Genomic DNA, 21,921 nt, shown 5'->3' with positions numbered 1-21,921 from the left:
AACATCTACAGCATGATCAAACCAGCTTTTTGCCATTTCTAGTATTTGTAGTGCAAATAGAAAAGAACACAAGTTTTCCCTGCCAAAACAAAATGCCCTGTTTGGCATAGCTTAATGGCCCTTATCAAAATCAACAATTGAGTTAACATTATAATCAATTGCTCATTAAACTATTATACCAGAACTTTAATGTATATAGTTTTTTAAGGTACTAATAATTGTGTCTCACTTAGTTAATTATTTATTAACTTCACTAGCACTTTAATATAAAATCTGGTAAACTCCAGTACTAAGGTGAAACTTGGAGTGTTAATTAACTAAACTAAGGGTGGTACCTTATGCAGTGTCATTTTGGAGTAACACTGTGGGATTTTTAGCTTTGGTGGAAGAGGGGTTCCTTTTCTCTTTTTTTTAAATTAATTTAATCCTATCTAAAATTTTCAGACCTCATTTTCACTAAGGGGATAAATAAGCGAGGTGTAATCTCGAGTATCTAATTCCTTTGAACAGATCATAAAATTGTAGTGAAAAGCAACTGTGCTAAATCACAGATGTGAACAAGCGGGCAGAATAAAACGACATTGGTTAGCTCCTGTGCTGATGTGCTCAAACCTTCATCTCACAGCAATGCACACATCAAAAAGCATAAGGGCCTGAAACCATGTTCTCTTATCTGGGCTGAAGTCTCTTATCTGGGCTGAAGTCTCTGGACACCATATGGTAGGGAATACTGGTATAGCCTGAAATTCTACAGTAATGACAGCCATGGGGCTCATGATGTTTGGGGTTGGGCAGCACATTAGTAATTGTGATAAAAATCAAGGCCTGTGGGATGGAGTAAAGTTTTAAATAGAACACGGTCATGCCATTTAATGGAGGGGTAAATTAAATATCATGGGGGGGGGTAGGTATTGCCCCTAGAGATTCTAATCACTAATTTACTAACCCAGTCTATACTTTATTCTGAGTGCCGCAGCACAACATATTTCCTCTTTCCCAGGCAAACACTATGGGGCAGATTTATCAAAGGTCGAGGTGAATTTTCGAATGAAAGTAATTCGAATTTCAAGTTATTTTTTGTGTACTTTGACTAGGGAATAGTTCAAATTCGATTTGAATTTGAAAAAAATTTAAAAATTTGAATATCGAAATTTATCATGTACGGTCTCTTTAAAAATTCGACTTCGACTATTTGCCATCTAAAACCTGCTGAATTGCTGTTTTAGCCTATGGGGGACCTCCTACAACCCATTTGTAGTCAACTGGTGGACTTTGATAAATCAAATTTTTTTCTGGGAAAAACACAATCTAATTCTATCGAATGCGATATTCCTTTGATTCGTAGGATTCAAATACAGACCTATTCGATCGAAAACGGACCTATTCGGTTGGTCTTTTTGAATTCGAATTTCGAGGTTTTTCCAATTCGAAATTCGACCCTTGATAAATATGCCCCTACATCTATAGGCAGATTTGTCAAGGGTCGAATTTCAAGTTCATGAGTTTTTTATTTATTTTTTTTAAACTCCCATAAACTCGAAAATCGACCAAATCAAAATATATTAAAGATTCAAATTTTTCGGGTAAATACAATGGACACAAAAACTCAAATCGAATTCAAAACTAACTTGATTCGAGTTTTTCAAACACGATTAAAGTTTTTTCTGCGCAAAAAACTCAAATGTTAGGAAGGCTGCAAACAACTCCAAATTGATCCCAGGACAACTTCCATAGGCTAAAACAGCAATACGGCAGGTTTTAGGTGGCGAATAGTTGAATTTGAGTTCTTAAAGGGCCAGTGTATGATAAATCTTGAAAATCTAATTTTTTAAAAACTAGAATCGAATTTTAACAATTCCCTAAAAAAATTGGCCATAAAAAAATTCGAAAATTCAAATGTTAACTTAGAGCTTAATAAATCTGCCCCCTAGTGAATCTGTACTCATGTGCAGAACAGAAATTGACTAAGATAGAGTTAGGCACACGGAAGTACCCAGTCCATCAAGGGCAACACCATCCCAGGGTAGTACGCCAGTTATAAGAATCATTGGGGGGGGTACCAAACTAAAACTAGTATCCAAACAGATTCACATTCCTGGTTTCAGATGCTCTGAGTTAATACTAGAGATGCACAGAATCCACTATTTTGGATTTGGCCGAACCCCCGACATGCTTATAAGGGAAGGGGAAACATTTTTTACTTCCTTGTTTTGTGCCAAAAAGTCACTCAATTTCCCTCCCTGCCCCTAATTTGCATATGCAAATAAGGATTCGGTATGGATTCAGCCGAATCCAAATCCTGCTGAAAAAGGCAGAATCCTGGATTCGGTGTATCCCTAGGTAATACATCTTAATGAAAATATAAAACTCTTTATTATGATATACTAAATAAACATCTATTGTTGTTTTAAAAGTGCAACTTGATCACAGAACGAGTTTCCCTTTTCTTCTTTTTCAGTACATCAGACACATATACCATCCATATACTACACATTAAAAGGCTTTAACTTAAAAAAATATAATAGTTTACCAAAGTAGTTCTCTACAATACAGCTTTTGAAAACAATTGTTTAAAAACTTTAAACATAATTTTTTTTTGATTATCAATATAATACAGAATATAATTTAGATTGATTGTCCATTTAAACTTTTTAAAAATCTGAGGTATAAAATATACTTAAGAATATCTGTAACCCTGAGTCAGTAACACAACCTCTAGCTTCAAGAGCTGCTCAAGAGGCAGTTCTCAGTATTCGCAGTTAAAGGAACAGTAACGTCAATTTTATTTAAAAAAAAAAGAAAAGAAAAAGTGTTTGTATAGAAGGAAAAAAGAACACCAAGACATATGTAACTTTCAAATCACAAAGTCTTTATTAAAAAAAACTTACCGAAACTCCTCTTCAGAAAAGCTGACAGGGCGACGATCCTTCGTGCGGTGCTTGATTTCTTCTCCCTGGCTATCTCCTATAGAAGGCAAGGAGGAGAAATCGAGCACCACACGATGGATCGTCGCCTTGATGCCTTTTGTGAAGAGGAGCACAAGCGGAGTTTCGGTACGTTATTTTTCAATAAAGACTTTGTGATTTTAGTTGCATATGTCTTCGTGGTTTTTTTTCGTTCTATACAAATACATTTTTTTAAAAAAAGATTTGACATTACTGATCCTTTAAAAGGTCTGTTGTGACTTTTGTTTACAAGCAAAGAGAAATGAATGGATTAATGAGAAGAGGCCTGGTAGGATTTGAGTGCAGCATCAAAACATTTCCAATCTGATGACACCAAATTCAGTTAACAAAGCTACAATGAGGAAGAGGCCATAGATGAAGAGCAAAGTCAAGCCGTAACCACGTCGTAGGTGGAAACTCTGAGCAGGCACAGATACAAGAGAAAATACCAAGCTGATGCCAAGTCCCCCTGCCAGGATCCACACCAGAAGACCCTGATGCTCAAGCTGTAGGAGGAGACAAAACAAAATTAGTATATCACAAATAGCATGTATGACAGATTAATAAATCTGTAACCCATAATTAATCTTAATATATACCTGTATTTTTAAACCAAGAGAGGAAGATATCACTTTATAATGTATATATAGTGATGGCCAAATCTGACATGTTTCACTTCACCAAAAAATTGCATGTTTTTTTTTTGATGCAACATTTGCAAATTGCAAATTTTTGACGCGCAACAAATTTTTTCACCCATTAGTCTATGGGTGTAATTTTCACAGCGAAACTTGCCGAAAAATTTCACTCATCATTAATTATGTAATATGGATAGGAGAAAATAGCAGGGATGGATGAAATGGGCAAAGGAACAACAGAGATGCCTGGAAAAGAAGGCAAGGAGAAAGTATAATTCAGGATAAAATGAAGAACTAGTAAACAAAACATGAATTGCTATAATTTATCAGCAAGGATGGAAACTTAACAGTTGCCATGCCACACCACCACTGAACAGCATAGTAATCTGTGCAGCACAATAGAACAAGTATACTGAAACAGCTGTGAATTTAGAAACCAGTATTTCATCCTACAATACTGTCTAAGATTTAGCCTGGGGCATACCCAAAGAAACAAACCTGAAAAATTGTTTTGCTTGGCCCCATTTGCATTAGGCACCCCAGCCCCACTCCAATCAGCACATCTGGCAACAAGTCAAGGTATAAACAAAAAACCTGGAAAGGCAAATTAATAACCATGGCTGATGCGTTTTTAGGTCAGTTCTAGGGCTAGGAGTTTCATATTCTAGACATGTAGCCAGTTCTAGAATTCTTTGGAGGATTTCATACTTTATTATTTATCGATGTACACACTCGTAAGCCAGCCTGGTGAATTTTAATTGCTACCATAGAGGCTTGCTCTTTTTATGAGACAAACTGGCGGACAGCTTCCATGTTGGTTATTCTTCATTATATATATGTTTTTTTCTGGTCATAGCGACAAGCATATAAAAGGATACTGAAGATAATGCCTCCAAAGCAGGCAGAGAAAGCCATGCGGGGGTATCCTTGTCGGGCTAGTGTGATGTCAGAGACAAAATCTGTGTCAAAGAAAAAAAATAGGGTTAATAAATATTGCATAGAGCAGTAGAGGACTATTGTAAGCATGGCTAGCAGAATGATTAGTTAAATCTATTGTTGATCTATGCCATGCTCTGCAGTGCAGTAACTTAGTGCTGTAGGACTCTAGCAGAATCAGGTAATGTCCATCTATATCATTTTTCCTCACCTCCTATGCTGTTCCCCCAGGCAAGCAGCGTCAGCCCAAGAACTGTGTTACTGAGGCGAAAGATGATTCCAAATGTGCGTAACAAGTTAACTACTTCTGTGGCTGCAGCACTGATCCAAAGTGCACTAGCAACAAATCCCAGAAAGGAGAAGAGCTGTTAAGAAAATATATTGAGGAGACATTGTTCAGAAAGAAACTGCAATAACTTGGGTATCACCAACTCAATGGAGTGCTTTAAAGTCTTACACAATGATATTTTGGAGGCTCTTCATTTGTGGTTGTTAGGAAAACAATCGCAGCTAAGAAAGTTCCAATAATCAGCAAAACAGCCCAAACTGGCATCACACCATTAATTATGTACAGTCCATCTGAAACAACAAAAGGCAATCTTTTTTATATTGTAAACCTAACAAGTTTACCCCCCCCCCACACACACAGCCCCATTATTTAAAGAAAATTATTGTTCTGTAATCTACTTTCCAGGTGTTTGAAGTGCAAAGAAATATATCAATTAAATGCAAATATTGGGCTGAATGGATTTTAAAAGACCAATGTTAAGTAATGTTAAGTGATTTTAGCATACATCTTGAATGTGAAATTGTATGCAAGAAAGATCTGTTGACTAGGTGCATAATTGACTACAAGAAAAATATATTTTGTTTTGTTTGAGTCAAACCAACTGAAACCTGATTGATCAGCAATAGACCAATATCTAGGGTACAAGAATGCCTGTTCCAATTGTTTCTTACATAGACATGTGCCAAAAACAGTACACAATCTTGTTTCTATCAAAAATACAGGTATGGGATCCGTTATCCAGAAACCCATTATTCAGAAAGCTCCGAATTACTGAAAGGCCATTTGACATAGACTCCATTTTATCCAAATAATAATACAAATTTCCCTTTTCTCTGTAATAAAAAAACAGTACAGTGTACTTGATCCAAACTAAGATATAATTAATCCTTATTGGAAGCAAAACCAGCCTATTGGTTTTAATTTAATGTTTAAATGATTTTCTACTAGACTTACGGTATGAAAATTCAAATTATGCAAGGATCCATTATCCAGAATAACTCAGGTCCCGAGCATTCTGGATGACAGGTCCCATGCATGTATATGTATGAGCATGGCAATCTCAAAAAAGTATGTTAAATAGATGATGAGAGAACTCACATGATCCTGCATTCAGAGTGAACACACAAAGCAGTGGGGTGGTGATAAGGTGTAGACAGTTCAGAGGCCTTTGCCAGTTTCGCTCCTCCTTATCTGGATCCACTACTGGAACAGTAAGAAGGAGGAGGACTTCTACAGGTACCTGCAAAAGCAAATAGTGTGTGCACTTCACTTGATGTTTAGGCAAAGGATTGTATAGTATCACAAAAAAAAAAGTATCACAAAAAATAAAGGTTGTCTAAATTCTCATTTATAATTTTAGCAGGATACACATTGTGATGCCATGCCTGCTTTTCTGCAAGTTGTTCTAGTGATAGCGTATTGCATGTCTACTATTAGAAAAACGTCTTTTAAACTTTTATGACTGAAGGTTTTTGATTCTAATTCAAATGACATTTATTTTAACAACAAATCCTGTTATTGGAATAAATAGCAAAGCAACAGTCATGAAGCTAAACACTCTCTCAGCTAATTTAATGTGGAGTGAAAGGAGAAGGAAAGGAGAAAAACATGGCTGGCAACTACATTTCAAAAGACAGAAGCATATTCTGTATCAGACTGGACCTCATAGGGCCCACGAGAGAATTGAGAGACCACTTTCACAACAATTATATGTAGATTGTAGAAAATATAATAGACATCAAATAGACCTAGGGTGGAAATAGGAAAGGGCTAATGGAAGACCAGTCTGACCCCAAGCATATGTAATAAATCATCTCTTCTATTTCTAACCTTTATCAGTTTAAAAGTTCTCCACTTCCAAGATTTCTGCTTCCATTTCCTGACATCAATTGGATTCAGTTCACTGGACAGAATGTGCCAGGTGCTCTGTTGCATGGGTAAAAGGGGCTGATACTCATCTCCTGGGGAAATAAAGAAAACATATAACTATCAGTAACTGTTATTAGACCCAAACAATAATTCAGGCATTTGCACACAATATACATATCAGGACTATAAAGTCTCAAATAACACTAGAAGAATAATGTGTATTTGGTATCTAGTGGTATAAATTAGGTCATTTTAAAAGAAATAGAAATTTCCCAGTTGCAGAACAAAAGGATGAAGTGGGGTAAGTGTCGGAATCAGATTATACAGAAAGCATAGTGTCTGGATGGCTTCCTGTAAAAATAACCATGTACAGGGTAAATTGTTGTCTGATTTTTAAGCCAGTTTTGCTTTGAGCACTGTACAATTCAAAACAACCTACCATATTCTGATCCATGTGGGGTGGGAACGCAATTGTCCTCTGACTCGCCTAAAAGGTCTGGTAGCATAAAAAGAACACAATAAAGAATAAGTAACAAGCAGTCATTCAGTCATAGAATGGTTTACTGACTGACAATATCATTAGTCTGGAGCCTTACATATAAACCTGGGCAAAAATGCACATAGGCAGTAACACACAGCAAAATTTAGCTTTCATTGTTCATTGATTAGTGTCTATAAGGTACTGCCCATTGCAGTGAGAGATATATTGACATGACATGGAATATGTTCCTTGAAAACCACACCTGGTTCTTCCGTTACTGGAACAGATAACTGCTGTTGGCGCATCCTCCGGTAGATCCAAGTAGAGAGAACCACCACGAAGACATAAACCAGATACAACAGCAAATACACTAGAAGGAAAAACTATAAACAATTAAGCAGTGTCCAAATTGCAAAGCAGAGGCCATCTACAATAGAAATAGGCTAACTCATTGTGTAGGCAGGGAGTAAACAAAGGGGTGCAGCAAATGGCTGGGCTATCACGACTACTATAGAAAGCAGATATTTTCAGCAATATACTTGGGAAAGGGAGTGAAGTTAACAAAATGGTACAGGAAAAACAGGAATAGTTAAATAAAAATTAGAAACGGGTGCACCCTAGTAAAAGGAGCCACCTTTAAAGGGCCACGGCCACCAAAGAAAATGGCTTTATATTTAAAATTGCTTACCGCATACCCCCAGCTCAGAGCTCTTATTAACAAAAAACTGTACCTGCCTGGGATATTTCTATAGAAACTTCTTCACTGTAGTCTTCCTCCACTTTTGCCTTCCATTCCCTAAACCCGGGCAGGCTGGGCCATATGCACATGCCCAGTATAGTGAAAAGCCACCTTTTACCGTTAAAGTTTGGCTTTTCACTCTACTTCACATGAGCTGCCATGAGGGATAACTGGGAGAAGAAGATGGCAATGTGGTGCTCCTAGTAGCATACTGGACTGGTGCAGTTTTGAGAAAAAAGGAGCACCAGCCCGGGATCTCAGGTAAGTGATTATAATCGATGCATTACACTGTAGGTACCTCACCCACAGCAACGCTTAATTAGAAACTTTGTATACATTAGCCTAAACGATCCAATACCAGCAGTTATTTGTCCTGTTGCTTCCTGTGACAAAAAAAAATCAGTAAAGGAGATACATAATAAAAGTGGCTTTATACTCACCAAGAGCTACAATGAGGCTCACAGAACCTTGGTACAGAACGACGAAGGTGAGGAAGATGGCAGCTATGTAAAACACAATGTCTCTCAGGAAGGGACGAGATGCAGCTGTGAATGGCTTCACTATAGTGATCCCGCCTGCTACTACAGTAGTGACAAATACCCCTGCACCTATCAATTTAAAATGTAAATAATCTTAACAGTACAGAATATAAGGTGTCAATATATTTATATTTCTTTATACTAGAAAGATAACACATCATCCATCTCATTCACTCGAGATTACATATTAAGCACAAGCTCTTAGAGCCAAAGGCGAGGGGCACCAGAAAGACAGCCATACTAGGGGCATTCTGTAAAGGGGAGAATAACAAACAAAAACCCATCACAAACTTTTGGGGGAATAATGATGATAATTTGCTGTGCAAACAACTGCACATTAGTTGGGACAGCTAAAGATTTTTCATGAGCTGATTCTGGGACTCCTTTTTTACTCCATTTTACCATTAAAAAGAATTCATGCCTTTTTCCACATAAAGCATGGTACACATCTCCCTATTGATTTCTGACATGAATAAAGTTTAGTAACACAAAATGTGTAGGTTTCAAATGATTACTATGGGAAAGACTGGTGATACGAATAAAGAGGCGATGCAATTGATTTATAAAATCATTTGGAATGCTTAGGTACTGAAGAAGGCAGAACATTTTCAATTTATATGCTCTGTCCTAAGGATTCAGACATGGGGTCTACATAATGGTCTCCTGCTTATTTGTAAACTAAATCAATCACTAAAACAAAGGAGTGGAGGGAGAGGTCTGTTTACTGATGATTATCTTCTTCACAAGGACCAAACATGAAGTAGCTACAGTTTCTGTTTTCCCTGTTTAGCTCGAGCAATAACAAAAATCATTGATTTTTCTGTGATTTAAACAGACAAAAGCTATATTCAGCACAGGTCCTATTGTATAGGATAGTATTTATGCTGCTCCCCAGTGAAAATCAGCACACAGGTAGGTACACCTAGCAGTGCCTCATCTCCAGAGTCAGTCATAGGCAGAGCATTTCCCATTATTACGAATATAAGCAGTGACAGGCAATTAAATGCATATTGACCAATTCAGTTCTCCCTGAGAGAACTGTGGTGGCCGAAACACGACAGGTGCCACAGCCTTAATTTATATGCAACACAGCCCACCACACATTTTACATTTCTGTAATGTTCTAAGCAGGACCGGATTTACATAACAGGCACCCCCAAGGCCCGCTGCCGTTCATCAACCCTGTCCCCTCCCATTCATTTGTGCACATGCACAAATTTTTATCATCAGGTCAGGGGCACTGGGGATTGGCGCATGAGAAATTAAAAAAACTATTGTATCTCATGATCAGCCCCAGAGCTTCCAAACCAATGCAGGTGTGGTTGGGCTTCTTGCACCTTAAAATCCTGCTACCCCAAGCCCGGGTATTGGTGGTCTTTCCACAAATCCAGGCCTGATTCTAAGCCACGCTCACTCCTTGTGTACAAACAGTTGAAATAGCATACTCTTAGAACTTTCCCGACATACCAAAAAGTGCTCCAATTGCAAGCCCTGCTGTCCTTGAGTCAGAAAAAGCAGCTACAGCACTAAATACATCTGGGGCGCCATTCCCAAATGCCAAGAAAGTAACGCCATGTAGGAAGAATGTCAAGGACAATTAGATGCTTATATTCTGGTTCACAGGAAGACGGACATAAGTAAAGAACAGTTTACCACATTTGTAAAATAAACAGCAGTTGCTAGGCTCTGTCAAATACGGGATCAGTTATCTTGAAACCCATTATCCAGAAAGCTCTGATTACGGGATGGCTCCCGTAGACTCCATTTTTATCAAATTACTCAAGTTTTTAAAAATTATTTCCTTTTTCTCTGTAATAATAAAACTTGTACTGCATCCCAACTAAGATATAATTAATAAAATATTCCTACTGGGTTTAATTAATGTTTAAATTATTTTTTTTAGCAGACTTAAAGTATGGAGATCCAAATTACTGAAAGGCCCCTTATCCAGATAACCACAGGTCCCAAGCATTCTAGATAACAGGATGTATACCTATCCCTGATTTAAATTTGACCTTTTACACCTCAACTTTTCCCTCTATACTAGGGAATACTAGGGAATACTAGTAAGGGTTTTATGGCAATTTCTATCCAAATAAAATAAACTAATTTATAGGCACAATCTTCCTATACCTAGAGATGTACTGTATAATGTGAAATACAATGTGAAATACTTGACTTTGACACTAACCCCATACGTAAAAAATGCACTACCTTTCCACAGGGGCAGTTTCCCATAGCACCAGTAAATGCCACCAGTGATTGGTTGGATGGGTTACAGCACCACTGTAAACTAAAAAAAAAATCACTATTTCTTCAAGCTGTGTCTTTTCTGCAACTCCCTCCACACAACCAAAACCAGCAGAATTCTTGAAAAGGATACAGCGACATTGTGAGAAAGTCTAAGAATGCGGGATATTGCTGACAGATTGGGACAGAAACTGTAAGAAAAAAATAAGTACAGTAAACAGCCAGAATGCTATACATGACATTTATAAAATCAACCTATTATAATACATTCTAGGAAATTTTAGAATATTTAACATAAAATTAGATAAAGGCATTTAGAGACAATTTCAATGGTTTATTTTTTTATGTTCTGATTAAAGGCAAAGGGTCATGCCCTTACTACAAGAAGGCTTGAGGAAGGAATAAAATCACATCGCTGATATAACACTACAATTGACAGTGTGCTGCAGTTATTGGACTTTGCATTACTACAAGAAGGGACATGTGCTATATTTGCTATATTCGTACAGAGAATAAATAAATAGCATTTTATCAATAAAAGCAGTCAGATGTGCACATGCATTTTGCTGGGTGATCATGAACCCATGAACCTCACCAAACAGAAATAGCTCTATTTCTGAACATGGTACTTACAATTTTTCTGCAGTTACTGCGAGTATAATGAAAAGGTAGAGCAACCAAAGCGTCTGCGAGGAGAGAAAGAGGAGATTTAATTAAAAAAAAAAAACAACAAAAAATCCATTCTGTCATTAAATTAGCTAGACGTAGGGCATTGTACTTAGAACCTTACTGAGTGTAAGTGTTATCCAGATTGTGATTAATTAGTCATAAATGAATAATATTTCTGTTATTATGAGACAGCCATCATATCTCATGTGCCCTTGGACCTCTGATAACAGTGACTTTATACGTGAAATGTAAACATTAGTGAGGCCTATATAAATGTAGTCTAATTAATCTGCAGACCAGGCAATGATATCACCGAGCAAGTACCCCATGTATGGTGGGTTTCATTGTACCAGACTTCCTCAAAAGTATACTCACATACAGAAAGATGGCAAGAGGGAATACGTTTGGAGGGAAGCTGCAGAAAGCTCCATCAAGATAATTAATATATCCATCACTGTCAATGCAGTCTGGTGTTGTTCTTGTAAAGTTGCAGCGAAGGGAAGCATTCAACTTTCCTACATCCTGGCACTGCGGAAAAAAAAAAGCTTGTTGTGAGCGAGACTGAGATACAGTGGGACAGATCTTCCTAAAATGCGGCCAGGTGTCCGATGAGCTTTATCCACAATAATTACTAGAAATTTACATTTTTCTTGCAGGGAAAGATAAGTTATAGATCTGTTGTTGGTATGGGTGCTCAATCTGCTGCAAAACTAGAAATACCAGTGTGCCCAGACCAGTACAGGTGTTAGGTTACCATGCTTCCATGGCTCTAAAGTCTTAGGTGATTCATTTTTCAGAAAGATATGTACTATTTAACATTGCTTTTCCTATTATTGAATAGGCTGTGTATTAACAACCATCTATTTAGTCACAAAAACAAACATGAGAGTAGACTATGCAAGAAAATGATAAATCGACCACTGGTCTGTTACCATAGACATTTCGCATACCTATGACCAACATGTCATAACAGTTGCTTTACAGCAGGCAACTGCAAACAATTTATATTATACTGTTCACTTCCTTTACTGATTTTGTCATTTGCTTTACCAATAACCAACAACAGTTCTTGCTGTGTGATCAGGAAATGGGCACTTTTATAGTTACAGTTATGAATTCCCAGTGCTGTATTTTCTATAAAAAGCTACTTTGCATGTTTTCCATGGAGTAGGGGAATTATCCACATGTTTTAGAATCAATCAATTCACTGGAATAGGATTATAGAAAGGTATTCTTTTTTCCTTTAGTTAATATAACAAAAGAAAAAATTAACTGACCAAGTACTATTTGTGTAACTAACAAAATAAGATTAGTGTTCATACTCACATCAGCATTATTCCACGCAGTATTACCATTGTAGGTCTCAAAGGTCAGAGGCTCCATAATTTAGCGGACTCTTGACTTTTTGATGAGGTCACTGTTCAATATTCAAAGGCATTCTGAATGTCTGCTGGTGTTAGTAGGTATAAGAGCTTCACACCCGAACACATCTTGCACAGTTCACTGCTTATTGGAATCCTTCTTCCATACTGCCTCTGTGTGTGTTCTTCTGTGCTGCTTGGGTCTTTTAAAACAAGGGGAAGTAGCATCACCAGGAAGCATTAAAGTCTTTAAATGACACTCTATATCACACCCATGTGTCATATGCAAATTTCTACAATGTTATTTAACATTTCAGAAGTTTATTTCTTAAAAGAGGTGCCAAATGTTTGTTTGCTAAATAGCATTTGCAATTAGCCACTTTTTTTCTGATTTATAGCAGATATGGAAATTTCCCCAGTAATAACTTACATGCATATCAAAAAATTATGGAACTGGACTGCTTCTGGGATACTTCATTGCTATACACCATCCATATTCCATATTTCAGTGTTCCTGTTGACCAAAAAAAAAAAAATGGTATGGAGATAAAAAACTACTTAAGATTAAAAATACTGAAACATTAAAAAAAGCTCATGGATGATTGGAACAGCATACAAGGTTATTATTAAGTGACTAGGCTAAAGTCACATGGAACAGAGTGGCTCCCTCCCTGAACCACACCAGTGACGTGTCAAATAAAAAGAGATCTTTGTGGTTGTGCATTTTAGAATTTCTTCTATTCTTATTTCTTATCTCAGTTAGGAGCATATTTATCAAAATCAAAAAAATATTTTCGGAGTATTTTAATAAAAAAAGTCAGACAAAACTAGAATCCACAACGGGAGCATATTAATTATTAAAAAAGCACGATTCAATCGGGGACAAACATGAAAAAAATCGAGTGGAAATTCTAATTGTACGATTTTTTCTGAATTTTCCAGATTTTGCCCGAAAACCTGAAATAGTCGGATATTCGGGCTAATTCCAGAGTGCAGAAAATTCCAAATAGGCTAGGGACTTCTCCCATTGACGTATATGCAACCTCGATAGGTCTGAGATGCCGGATTTTCAGATTCCAACTTTTTATAATAAATCTAGAAAAATTTTAATTTATTTTTCCATTAAAAATTTGGATTTTAAAGAATAACCCCCTTAGTGTCTGAATGTCTGTTTATATTGAATGTGCATCAAACACATAAAAATGCAGTAGTGTTACATTTGAAAAGCTTTTAGGCTAGTGCCACATGAGAGGTGAGATCAACCTGCTGCAATAATCAGGCCCTACTGGGGGGGGGGGCAGAAGCCTTGGGGTAAATATCAAACTGCTAAAAATGCTTCTGGCTCCTGCCCTTCCATATAAAGACTCCTGTAGGAGGAGATCTCCCTACAGACCAACCGTTAGTTCCATCTGCTGGCTGAACTACAGATTGCCTAACTATTTCCATTTAGAATAAAATATATTTTACCTTCTTACAAACAAACTATGTGTATGTATGTATGTATGTATGTATGTACATACATACATTTACTTTGAAAGCAGCTAGTAAGTTGCAGGTAAAACGTAGTCGTCCCTTTGTAAAATGTATAATGAAGCAATAGAATTCTTAATGAATCAGAGGAAAATTGAGCATAGGACTGGCCAGATATGGGATGACTTTGACGTAGTTGGCCAGCTTAAATATATTGCAATATATGGACAAACAATCCCTGTTTTGTTTAAAGGGTAAGGCATTTTTCAGTAGCAGTATGCACAAAATGTCTCTGTCTTAAATATATTGATAATAGGTTGATTTTTTTGTTGTTGATAATTCTTTATTTATTATGTTATAAACCTGGAAGGGGTATATAAGATAAGAAGAGGGAAAGAAACGGGGAGGGGGATAGTCCACATATCAATTTACCAACATTTACATTCAATTTAATAGTTAAGCAAGTTAGACAACAGGTCATAGCTAATTGTCTTATTTCTTCTATATTGGCCCATCATTCTCTAAAGCTTGGAGCATCAGGTGTTTTCCAAGGCCTTGGTATCAATAGTTTATGTATAGTTTCTTGTGTATCTACTTTGACACTTAGGGGCAAATTCATCAAGGGTCGAATATCAAGGGTTAATTAACCCTCGATATTCGACTGGGGAATGAAAATCCTTTAACTTCGAATATCGAAGGATTTTGCGCAAATACTTTGATCGAACGATTAAATCCTTCGAATCGAACGATTCGAAGAATTTTAATCCAAAAATCGAAGGATTATCCTTCGACCAAAAAAAACTTAGCCAAGCCTATGGGGACCTTCCCCATAGGCTAACCTTGAGTTCGGTAGCTTTTAGGTGGCGAACTAGGGGGTCAAAGTTTTTTCTTAAAGAGACAGTACTTCGACTATCGAATGGTCGAATAGTCGAACGATTTTTAGTTTGAATCGTTCGATTCGAAGTCGTAGTCGAAGGTTGAAGTAGCCCATTCGATGGTCGAAGTAGCCAAAAAAACACTTCGAAGTTTTTTTTCTTCTGTTCCTTCACTCAAACTTAATGAATGGGCCCCTTAGTAGTAGTGTATAGTTCAGTCCTCCACTTTAAAGTCGTTCTGGGTTACTTTATTTATAACCTCTAATACTTCCCTCCAAAAATGTTGTAAATCAGGACATGTTAACCAAATGTGGGTGTGGGTGTGAACGCCTAGGAAACATCCTTCAGTTTTGTAGGTGTGTAATGCCATTGTCTAACTAATTTGCACATTGCCTCTTTTGCTCTGGCAGCCCTGGAAGTTTTATGTATCACCTTAATTATATTATTTCACAAGTTTTGTGTTATGGTGATTTTCAGTTCTTTTTCCGATACTTGGGAAAAGATTCTTATAGTTTGAGGCATTGCTCCAATTAGCTGCTTGTAAATTTTGGAGAGGGGTTTAGTTATTTCTACTTGTGTAGATACCAATGTTTCCATGATGTTTCAGGCCTGTCCCCTACAGATTCAGTTTTAATCAAATAATTCAGATTTTTAAAATTGATTGATTAAAATGATAAAACAGAACATATTTATCCCAACTAAGATGTGTTTAATCCTTATTAGAGGAAAAACAAATCTACTGGGTTACGTTAATGTTTAGATTAATTTTAAGTAGACAATGTATGGAGACTCAAATTACAGAAAGATTCTTGTATGTGGAAAACCCCAGGTCCCAAGCATTCTGAATAATAGGTCCTATACCTGTACAGGTAGAATATCTACTATCTGGAATGCTTTGAACCACCATACCTTAATTCTGTTAAAATAAACCTGAAACATTAAATAACCCCAATAGTATTGATTTGCTCCCCAATATGGATGTATGCAGCTAATGTACTGTTGTAATGTACTAATGTACTGTTGTGCTACACTAGTAAATCTGTTGTGTTTGCTTCAAAAAATATATTATAGTTTATATAAAGAAGCTGCTGTGTAGCCATGGGGGCAGTCATTCAAAGTTAAAAAAAGGAGAAATGGCACAGGATACACAGCAGATAGCAGATAACAGATAAGCTCTTTAGCAAACAATGAGATTCTTCAGAACTTACTTGTTATCTACTGTTTATCCTGTGCTAGAATGGCTGCCCCCTACACAGCTTGTTTATATAAATTATAGTTGTTTTGAAGCAAACCCACCAGTTTTAGCAGGGCACCAGTGCATTATATTGTCATTCCATCGAAACACTTTACATTTTTGGTGTTACTGTTCCTTTAAATGAGAATAAAAATCACAAGCAATGTTTAATACAAGACAGAGTCCTCACAGTTGTGTACTGAAACACTCAATTTTCAATAGAAAGTGAGAAAAGCAGTGCTGAGACATAAAAGTACCCCTGATCTCACAATCATTGCAAGCCATCATCTTTGTGTCACTTCCTTAATTGACTGAAACTGAAGAAAATGTAAGAGGGACAGGACATGTGCAAGACCGGGGCATGAAGCATGAAGCATTCCGCGAGCTCCTCAAACAGGGTGAAGGGAAGTGGGTCAGAAGGCTGGGGCCGACTCCCCCACTTGTAAAGGAGATGTCAGGACTGTGGTCATTTTTTTACAATCAAGACAAGTAAAGGGTGGGAATGGCTACAATGAATTTACAGTATATATATCTATATATATATCTATATATATATATATATATAGATATATATATATATATACACAAAAACAAAAAAATTAATATATATAGTACATCAATGACATTTGAGGAAGATTTCAGGACTGCGGTCATTTTTTACAATCAAGACATGTTGGGGTGCTGCAGAAAATGTACAGTATATATTATCCCAGGGGCCTGTCACCCAGGCATACTTTTTAAGAACCTTTCCTTATCTATTCAAGGTTTAAATTGGTGTTAAAGGGATACGGTCAGGGGAAAACAAGTTTGTTTTTTTAAAAGCATCAGTGCTGCTCCAGCAGAATTCTGCACTGAAATCCGTTTCTCAAAAGAGCAAACAGATTTTTTTTATATTTCATTTTAAAATCTGACATGGGGCTAGATATATTGTCAGCTTCCCAGCTGCCCCCAGTCATGTGACTTGTGCGCTGATAAACTTCAGTCACTCTTTACTGCTCTACTGCAAGTTGGAGTGATTTCACACCCCCCCAGCAGCCTAACAACAGACCAAAGGGAAGGTTACCATATAGCAGCTCCCTAACACAAGATTACAGCTGCCTGGTAGATCCAAGAATAGAACTCAGTAGTAAAATCCAGATCCCGCTGCGACACATTCAGTTACATTGAGTAGGAGAAACAACAGCCTGCCAGAAAGCAGTTCCATTCTAAAAAGCTGGCTCTTTCTGAAAGCACATGACCAGGCAAAATGACCCGAGATGGAGCTTACACGCCAATATTACAACTAAAACAAATACACTTGTTGGGTTAGGAGTGAAATGTTACATGGTAGAGTGAATCATTTGCAATGTAAACAGTATCATTTAGAAATAAAAAACAACATCATAAAAATCATGACAGAATCCCTTTAAAGTTATTTGTAAAGGACATTTGTTAATGCCTTTCTGTTCTGTGGCTCTGACCCTTGAATGAGTGTGCAACAGAAGCCAGGTCTGGCAAAGCATCAACATCTGTGGGGCATTCTATAAGGATTCTATAAGGAGTAAACTTACTCCACTTCCCAAAATATCAGCAGCCCATGAGACACATGGTTCCCCCCCATATCCTGCCTTATAGCAACTGAATAGTCCATTGCGCAATAGAAACACAACGAGGACATTCGGGAGTGGGGACTGAGGCGAGGGCGTAGTTGTGAATCGGAGAAGCACAAGTTTCCAGTTGCCGTCACTGGTGTTATACTAGTAGTACACATCTGTATTGACTTGTCCCTGTTTCAGGCTGTTACGGTGTCAGTGAATGTTCACATCCTGCCTCTGTGACCCCCGACATCCCAGTGAGAGGAGCTAAGCGATAATAACACTGTACGGAGCAATATACTATGAGCCCCTCACTTACCCGAGTTACAGAAGAGAAGCCGGAAACCGAACGCTCTACAGTCTTATCTTCCTACTAAACTGTCTTCTAAATCAGCTGACGCTTACTACATGAAACACGTACGCCCCGCCCATTAAAGGGACAGCAAGTTTGTCGCATACAACAGCATTCTACACCCTGCTGTTCTTTTTGCGGCAACACTTATTACATAGCAGTATTATATACCCAGCAGCAAAGGAGTTAAAATTTAGGCTCAACCCCCGGTGCTAGTCAGCCGACTGCGGCGGTCACGTGACCAGTGCGCGTTCATTTGCCCTGTGTGTACAGCCTGGCAATCTCCAGAAGAGAAGTATGGCTCCTTGGCAGCTGTTTATATTCTCGCTGTTCTGTGTTGGAGCGGCGCAGCAGCAGGCTGTCGTGTCTGTTCTCTTCGACCCGGCCACCGGGAACATCACCACTGTAGCGGAAAAGAAGGTGGCCGGCGCCGCGGCTTGGGCTGAGCTTACGGACAGTATCCAGGAAAACGGGTAAGGGAGGTGCGTGGAGGAAGTGTTGCTGGGGACACTTTGGGCAATGTCTGTGGTTTCTGGGTGAACTGCCTGATTTAGAACACGGCCCAAATGGATTGTGGGATTTGTAGTTCAGCCGTATGTGCAGGGCAAAATGCTTCCAGTGTCCGAGCCCTGTTATATAAGCAGTATTATTTTACAGGCCGCTGCTGAAGCGCATCTCAGAGTCAGAGGGTACACAGGGCACAGAGCACTTACACAGTAGTTGTGTGTTCTGCCCGCGTGTTGTATTGGCACTGGCTCTGCTGTTGGCTGTATTTTGTATATAATATGCCTTCTTTCCACGACTGGACTGAGATTCAAAATAGGGCCTGGCATTCCGAATACTCAGAGGCCCAAACAGCACCATCAGCCCACTTAATAGTGACTGTCTATGGCATCTTACAGCAGCCCCTCTGGCATTTGCCAGAACCCACTGATTGCCAGTCCGGGCCTGCTTCTTGCCATGGCTAATCGCTGTTCTCTTCTCCACAACATGTATAAACAGTACAGCGTTTTGTCATTGTTATTGTGGCCCATTGTGTCTGTACAAAGCAGCAGTGTGCAGTATGGCAGCGGTGGCTGCATGTTCAATGAGAGAAAATGAATCATTTCGGTGAGGGGTAATGGACTGCATACCTCCCAACATTTTGGAAGTAAAAAGAGGAACAAAAAATGTTTTCGTACGTAGAACAGCAAATTTTTGACCACGCCCTTTCTGTGGTCACACCCCCTAATTACCATGTTCAACTTACAAAATTTGGCAGGTTATGAAAGTTTGAAAATAATTCTCCTTATCTAAACTTTTTTGTCTCACAATTGTTACAAAGTATCTTATTTGCACCTGTTAGCTGTTAGAAACTTTGTTTCTTTTTCTGGCTGTTCAGTGCAGAGAAAATAGGGACTTTCCAGTACAAATGAGGGACTGCAGGTTGAGCTGTCAAAAGAGGGACTGTCCATCTGAAAAAGGGACAGTTGGGAGGTATGGTAACTGGCATCCCTCATCTGCTATCAACTTTGTCATATATTCTCTCATCTGCTTTGGAGCAGCACAAAAAAGAGGGAGGTTGAAAAAGCAAGGAAAAAAGCTGCGGATTACGTTGCAGGGGAAGTTTGAAGAGATTTAGGGAAGAAATTTACTTATGGTCGAATATCGAGGGTTAATTAAAAAATTGAAAAAAGGATTTACCGCAAATAGTTCGAACAAACGAAAAATCGTTCGATCACACGATTAAATCCTTCGAATCGTTCGGTTCCAAGGATTTAATCGATCGATCAAATGATTTTTCTTTGACCTAAAAATTCGAAATTTGAAGTTTTTTTTTTTTTTTTTTATTCTATTCCTTCACTCGAACTAAGTATATGGGCCCCTTACTGTTGTAGAGATGGCCTGTGTCTTATTAGCTTCCTCTTTTTAAGTATTTTAACCTTTCCCATTCAAAGCACATAAAGGAACAGTAGCACCAAAAAAATTAAACTATATTAAAGGAATGGACTGTTGCCCTCCACTGGTACAACTGGTGTGTTTGCTTTAGAAACGCAATTATAGTATAAACAAGCAGCTGTGTAGCCATGGGGACAGCCATCCATGAACAGGATACATGGTAGATAACCTTAAATATGACTTTAAATATGAAGCTGATTGCATTCATACTGCTATATGTTCTGTTCAATAAAAAAAAAAGATAGCTATAAGGCTATGGGCACACAGGCTGTTGTCAGCGGCTGTTGTTAGCCTGCATATTTCTGCAGGCTGAGAGAAGCAGATCTGCTCAGTGCCCCATCTCCATTGATTTTAATTTGATCAGCCTGTGTGTGTGGTCAACCCAAATATTGACCTTCACTTCAGTTTCGCTGTGTGTGACCGCACACAGGCTGACTGGATTCAAATCAATGGAGCAGGGGCACCGAGCAGATCTGCTTCTCTCAGTCTGCAAAAATATGCAGGCTGACAAACGCTGCTAACAACAGCATGTGTGCCTTTAGCCAAAGCAAGCTTCCTAGAAAATAAAGCAAGAGAACAGAGAACGCTACTGAGAATAGGAGATAAAGAGAAAATGTGGGAAGTTCTATTTAACACCATTGACAACATATGGACAAATTAAATATAAAAGTGCATGCATGAAAAGCACATCTGGGATCATGTGATGAAAAAGTATGTAAGTAGCGCATACGCATAGAAACAAGGAGAGAAAAAACAAAGGGAGATCAATGGAAAGGAAAAGAAAAGCTGAGACCTTGTTGGAAACAAACAGGGGTTAGTAGGATGTTGCACATTTTTATACGATACTGATGTGAATGATGTATAACCTTTGTAAAACACTGCTGAATATGTTGTTGCTATATAAACAAAGGATAATAAAAATATGATTGTGGCCCTTTGGTCTAGGTCTCTTGTGTACCTAATCAGAATGTTGCTGATGCAGCAGTGGTTTGCATATGCTGATGGAATGGTACCTCACTTCTTCACTGTTGTGTTGACTGACTTGTAGATGGAGCAGCCCCACAGTGACAGCTGCTTGGATCTGACTTGTTTTTACTGTGGTGCAATGCTCCCTCCTACTTAGGTGACTGTGCCCACTGCCTCTCGCTGTATATACTGTCCTTGGGGTTCTAGCATCCATTGCCTATCTTTGTGTATAATGTACTTTGGTTGCCAGTATGGAGTGCTTCTCACTTTATATAATGTCCTAGGGGTGCTAGTACTGGCCCTCGCTGTAAAAGTGCCTGCTGGTTTTGTGCCAACGTGGGAGCCCCCAGATAATGTTGTTGTACATGACTGTGATTTCTGATGGTGGCCCTGACAAGGGGGAGGGAGGGACAGGGTAGGACTGATTTTACGTTTACATGTACAGAAGATGTCCTAAAGTGGATACTATACACACTGCTACTATTTTCCTGCATTCCAGTCTGCATTGCTTCTGCCCTGTTTTCAACAATAATCTTACTGGCGTATCTAGGGTTAATGCTGATTATCCATTTTCTAAGGTGATCATTGGCATCATGACTTGTCCATTTTCTACTGGGGTTACTAGAATTTCTGGGGTTAATAAAAATTATTCATTTTCTAGAGTGGCTACTAGCATAACGACTCTGTATTTGTTATTTGAAGTGCAAATAGCAGTGGTGTTGCTGAACTAGCAAATCCGTTAGAAAACACAGTCCACCATCAATCAACATGTCACATTTGTAACATCCAGGGATAA

The 21,921-nt window shown here is 38.2% G+C and overlaps 2 protein-coding genes across 2 annotated transcripts in view; one reads left to right on the top strand and one right to left on the bottom strand.

The window, feature by feature from the left end:
* Positions 1 to 3,047: 3,047 nt before the first annotated feature.
* slc8b1.L (solute carrier family 8 (sodium/lithium/calcium exchanger), member B1 L homeolog) lies at positions 3,048 to 18,321 on the bottom strand. The gene is made up of 17 exons (XM_018260833.2): positions 18,189 to 18,321; positions 13,147 to 13,230; positions 12,682 to 12,919; positions 11,731 to 11,883; positions 11,320 to 11,372; positions 10,820 to 10,877; positions 9,904 to 10,009; positions 8,338 to 8,505; positions 7,421 to 7,528; positions 7,117 to 7,173; positions 6,639 to 6,769; positions 5,907 to 6,048; positions 4,977 to 5,098; positions 4,731 to 4,884; positions 4,462 to 4,542; positions 4,082 to 4,146; positions 3,048 to 3,451 (listed from the first exon to the last, which is right to left on the bottom strand). The coding sequence occupies exons 3-17, from the start codon at positions 12,736 to 12,738 to the stop codon at positions 3,254 to 3,256; spliced, it is 1,653 nt and encodes a 550-aa protein (XP_018116322.1). The 5' UTR covers positions 12,739 to 12,919; positions 13,147 to 13,230; positions 18,189 to 18,321; the 3' UTR covers positions 3,048 to 3,253.
* Positions 18,322 to 18,411: 90 nt separating this feature from the next.
* plbd2.L (phospholipase B domain containing 2 L homeolog) overlaps positions 18,412 to 21,921 on the top strand; it is a 30,311-nt gene continuing 26,801 nt past the window's right edge. The window contains exon 1 of the mRNA XM_018260821.2: positions 18,412 to 18,694. Within this exon, the coding sequence (XP_018116310.1) occupies positions 18,519 to 18,694 (176 nt within the window). The 5' untranslated portion in view covers positions 18,412 to 18,518. The remainder of the gene's footprint in view (positions 18,695 to 21,921) is intronic.

Source organism: Xenopus laevis, chromosome 1L, assembly GCF_017654675.1.
Source record: "Xenopus laevis strain J_2021 chromosome 1L, Xenopus_laevis_v10.1, whole genome shotgun sequence".
NCBI lineage: Eukaryota > Metazoa > Chordata > Amphibia > Anura > Pipidae > Xenopus > Xenopus laevis.
The sequence above is the reverse complement of the archived record's forward strand: the minus strand, read 5'-3'. Positions and strand labels throughout refer to the sequence as shown.